General features: G+C 33.7%; 1 protein-coding gene across 1 annotated transcript; it reads left to right on the top strand.

The window, feature by feature from the left end:
• The first annotated feature begins 234 nt into the window (after positions 1–234).
• Positions 235–3305, top strand: LOC104906615 (putative glycerol-3-phosphate transporter 1). The gene is made up of 3 exons (XM_010695390.4): positions 235–394; positions 1192–2331; positions 2528–3305. The coding sequence occupies exons 2-3, from the start codon at positions 1287–1289 to the stop codon at positions 3076–3078; spliced, it is 1596 nt and encodes a 531-aa protein (XP_010693692.1). The 5' UTR covers positions 235–394; positions 1192–1286; the 3' UTR covers positions 3079–3305.
• The last annotated feature ends 1118 nt before the right edge of the window (positions 3306–4423 follow it).

Raw genomic sequence — 4423 nt, 5'->3', positions numbered from 1 at the left:
TATCTTAGTGAACATAGATAGTACCCATCATTAAAAATATAATACACTAATTTATAAGTCATTATATAATTTATATAGGTAGAGAAAATACGCTACGCAAAAAGAAAATAAATAAAAAAAACTTCCCTAGTTCTTCACTCCTCCTAGTTGGCAAGTTCTAAACCAAAAAGTTACTGACTTGGATAATAACATTTATATTGTTATTATATCCTATAGTTTTTCATATAAGTATCCCACGTTAAGCTCTGAAAACGGCCTCGCTTCAAACAACCAACTCTTCTTCTTGAAGAGAAGCAAGCTATACCCTTCCAAAGTCTTAACAGAAAAGAGGAGAGAGAATATTAAGATAACCAAGTAATCTACTCTATATATCAGCAGAATTATTATTTCTAAGGTATATTTTCTTCATCATTTATTTCCTCTTTAATTCTTCAAGTTCTTACTTATTTTTCTTGAGTTAAAATACAATGGATGTTAAAAAGATTGAGTCTTTCTTATCTTAGATGAAGAATTAGCATTTTTTTTTGTTGAGAGAAAGAAAAAATTAGTAAAAGGGTGATCGTTAAATTTTGGGTATTGTTAGATAATTTTTTTTGATGTTTTTTTTTGTTATCATAATTTTTCTTATCATGCAAGAAAAAAAAAATTAGGGGTGTTATGAATTCTGGGTTTTGTTTGGATTATATTATTATTCTCATTAATAATAATGATTATTTTTGTTAAGTTATAAAAGGAGAAAAAATGGGGTGAGTTTGTTGGGTTAGTTCATGAAACAGAGGAATTTATTGCTTAAGTTGAGTCTAAAATCAATAGTTTTTTGTTATTTGCTGGCTGATAATTTTGGAAGTTATACTGTTAATAAACATTTTTGTGCTTTTGGAATAGTAGTGATTAGTAAATGGTTAAATATTCAAAATTGATGGTGAATAATGGAGTTTTTGGAATGATCTACTCAAATTGATTGAGATAATAATATAATTTTGTGAGTCACTATGATAATTTACTTATTAGTTATTACTCATTTGATTTGGAAAAAAAAAATTGAAAACTGTGTCAAAATCTTTTCATTAATCTCTAATAGATTATCAATTAGATTTTGTTTTTTCGAGGTATAAAATAATAAAATTATTGATTTATTAAACAATGATGTAATTGCACTCTAATATGTGTTTCTTTGTTTCTTGTTTACAGCTTGCTTGATTTGTTTCATGTAAGAAGAGATTAACCTTATTTTCCCTCTATAACCCAAAACTTTGGCCTTATTCCTCTATCTTTGATCTAAAATTATGGGTTCATCAATAAATTCAATTCATGAGCTATATCATAGTATTGAGATCAAAGATGAAAGACCTTTCGCAATTCGAATTATCGAAGATATAAGGAAGAGATCCCTCTCATACCATACCTACCAAGGACTTGTATTGATAGTTACATTCTTATCATACACAACATACCATCTAACCCGAAAAACCTCGAGTATAGTCAAAAGTGCCCTTGATCCTCAAACACCTACATCAGCATCTTTGAACTTACAATCCTACCCATGGCAAAGAAATTACCTGAACTTATCAAATGGAAATGGAACATTATTGGGTGCTAATGAAAGTGGATGGGCGCCATTTAATGATAGCAATGGCACTGCATTGCTCGGTTACCTTGATGTGGCTTTTCTTGCAGTGTATGCTGCAGGAATGTTCTGCTCAGGGCACCTTGGAGATCGAATGAACTTAAGAGTGTTTTTAACCATTGGAATGTTGGGTACCGGCTTATTTACAGCATTATTTGGATTAGGTTATTGGTTTAACATCCATAACTTTTACTATTATTTGGTAGTACAAATGCTTGCCGGTTTGTTCCAATCAACCGGGTGGCCTTCAGTTGTCGCAGTTGTCGGAAATTGGTTTGGAAAAGGTGGGAGAGGTTTAATTATGGGGATTTGGAATGCGCATACTTCAGTTGGAAATATCACTGGCTCATTGGTTGCATCTTCTTTGTTGAAGTATGGATGGGGATGGTCTATGTTTGTTCCTGGTGTTATAATTGGGTTCTTTGGCGTGGTTGTTTATTTCTTGTTGCCTGTTAGTCCCCTGTCTGTTGGGATGCATATGGGCGATGAAGATACAAATTCTCCTAAGAAAGGTTTCTTGGCAGAACCCTTTATACCTTTGGAGACAATTGATGAACACGAAACACAAACTGAGGAGCGGGCTATTGGATTCATGGAAGCATGGAAGATTCCTGGAGTTGCTAATTATGCTCTTTGCTTGTTCTTTGCGAAATTGGTCGCCTATACGTTCTTGTATTGGCTTCCTTTTTACATCAGTTATACAGGTACTTACTTTTTTTACTTCTTTGGATTGTTATCAATTAAAACTAATTGGTAAAATTCTATTCTTATCAATTAAATCACTCGTTGTGGGTTAACGCCTAGTGTCTGCATCTACATAACACATAAGACTACATTTTTCTAAGGCAATATAAGACTACATTTTTGCTTCATGACTAATTTCCATGTACTATATTGCAGAGATAGGAGGTGAATATCTTTCTAGTGAGACAGCAGGGAACCTATCAACCTTCTTCGATGTAGGAGGCGTAATTGGAGGAATATTAGCTGGTTTTGTATCTGACAAACTCGATGCAAGGGCAATAACAGCAGCTTCCTTCACATATTTCACCATCCCAGCTCTCTACATGTACAGAAATTATGGGTTCATCAACATGTACATGAATATTGGGCTGATGTTTATCACTGGAATGTTTGTTAATGGACCATATGCCTTAATTACAACCGCAGTTTCAGCTGATCTAGGAACGCATAAATCGTTAAAGGGTAACTCGAGGGCACTTGCTACTGTCACCGCGATTATAGATGGTACGGGTTCAATTGGGGCTGCAATAGGGCCTTTGCTTACTGGTTATTTCTCAGCTATAAGTTGGGATGCAGTCTTTACAATGTTGATGACAGCAGCTTTGATCGCGGGATTACTTCTTACTAAGCTTGTTATTGAGGAGATACGAGCAAAAATCGATGGATACAGAACTCCTAGAGGATCAACTGAAGATTTTCTTGTATGAAAAACAAATAAAAATTCCCAAACGATAAAAAAATGTTTGAAACAAAAGAAAGGGATAAAAATTTTGTGTTTATTGTGTGTGAAATCCCTTCTTGGGATCTCAGATAGGGAAAAGAAAGATGTGCATTTTTATTGTTCCTTCCATAAACTATATTTGGAATTATGGAGGGAGAAACTTGATGTTGTAAATTATATTTTTGTATATGTACAGAGTTTTTGGTATGTTTACTCAGAATTCAGAAATCGGCATTCGAAAAGATGGTTTATTCATGAAGCACAGAGTTATTTTTCTCCATTCTTTGATTTTGTACCATACCATTTTTTGAGATTTTTGAAGTTATATGCTCTCTTACTCCACTCTGTGTATATGAAACATTTTGATTAAGGTAGTCGTGCAAGAATACAGGTATATAATCACCTTGTGGTCATTTTTCTTAAAAAACACAATAAAGATTACAGTTACATAAAAAAGGTACAAGATGTCCTACATTGGTTGTTAAGTATGCTGCTCTATATTCTTCGCAGTAAAGATGATTGATTTCCTAGTGCTCAAAATGTTGAAGAAGTAATTTGATGTTTGTGACGATATTCTGAATTTTCTGTGGAGTGCTCCAATGGCCTTTATCAACGTTGATCATTTGCAAATTGTCGCCTTTAGATTATTGTTCTTAAGAGACTGATAGTAACTTTGGAACTTTTGAAGTGCTAATGTTTCCGCTATATATGCTAGTGTCGTTCCGAGATTGAAAGGTACAAGCTGTATTAGTGTTGACATCGGAGTCGTGGAGGATGTTACATGTTGTCGAGGATTATTTCTGCACGGGCCGTCGAAGTTGAGTTTGTTGATACCCGACGGGGGCATCCGATGTACCATTGTTGCAAAATGGGTGCTTAACACTTGATAGGAGTCTACCATCATTCTGAGTTCCCATTCTCGATATAAGAAGATAGTTCGAGGAAAACTAATCATCATGAGGGAACAAAAAGTTGTCGCTGAATATGCAATCATTGTGCTCTTCTAATTTGCTTCTGATCACAAAAATGAACAAATGTATTATGCTCGATCGTAACTTACAATCAGTTAGTCAGTTTTTGAAGAAAGTTGTCTGAACTTGTTAGGTATGACTTAACTAATGTTTATGGTGCATAACTAATAATTGTAGTATATGTACTTCTTTTGTCGACAATTAGTTATCACAATATTCTTAATGTCTCCTTATTAAGAATATGAGATTAAAACATTTTTTAGGGGATGATATTAGCATCTCGTGTTATAACACTAATATCTCGATTATCTCCCCTATTGTCTAACTAAGAAAAGGCGATGATAAATTTTTTTCACTTTA

This window comes from Beta vulgaris, chromosome 3 (genome assembly GCF_026745355.1).
Source record: "Beta vulgaris subsp. vulgaris cultivar EL10 chromosome 3, EL10.2, whole genome shotgun sequence".
NCBI classification, from domain to species: Eukaryota; Viridiplantae; Streptophyta; class Magnoliopsida; order Caryophyllales; family Amaranthaceae; genus Beta; species Beta vulgaris.
This window is presented reverse-complemented; position numbering and strand designations above follow the sequence as displayed.

Coding starts and splice junctions, on each gene's coding strand:
- LOC104906615 (XM_010695390.4), top strand. CDS start 1,287: ATGGGTTCATCAATAAATTCAATTCATGAGCTATATCATAGTATTGAG. Junction 2,332..2,527: donor TTTTTACATCAGTTATACAG/GTACTTACTTTT, acceptor ACTATATTGCAG/AGATAGGAGGTGAATATCTT.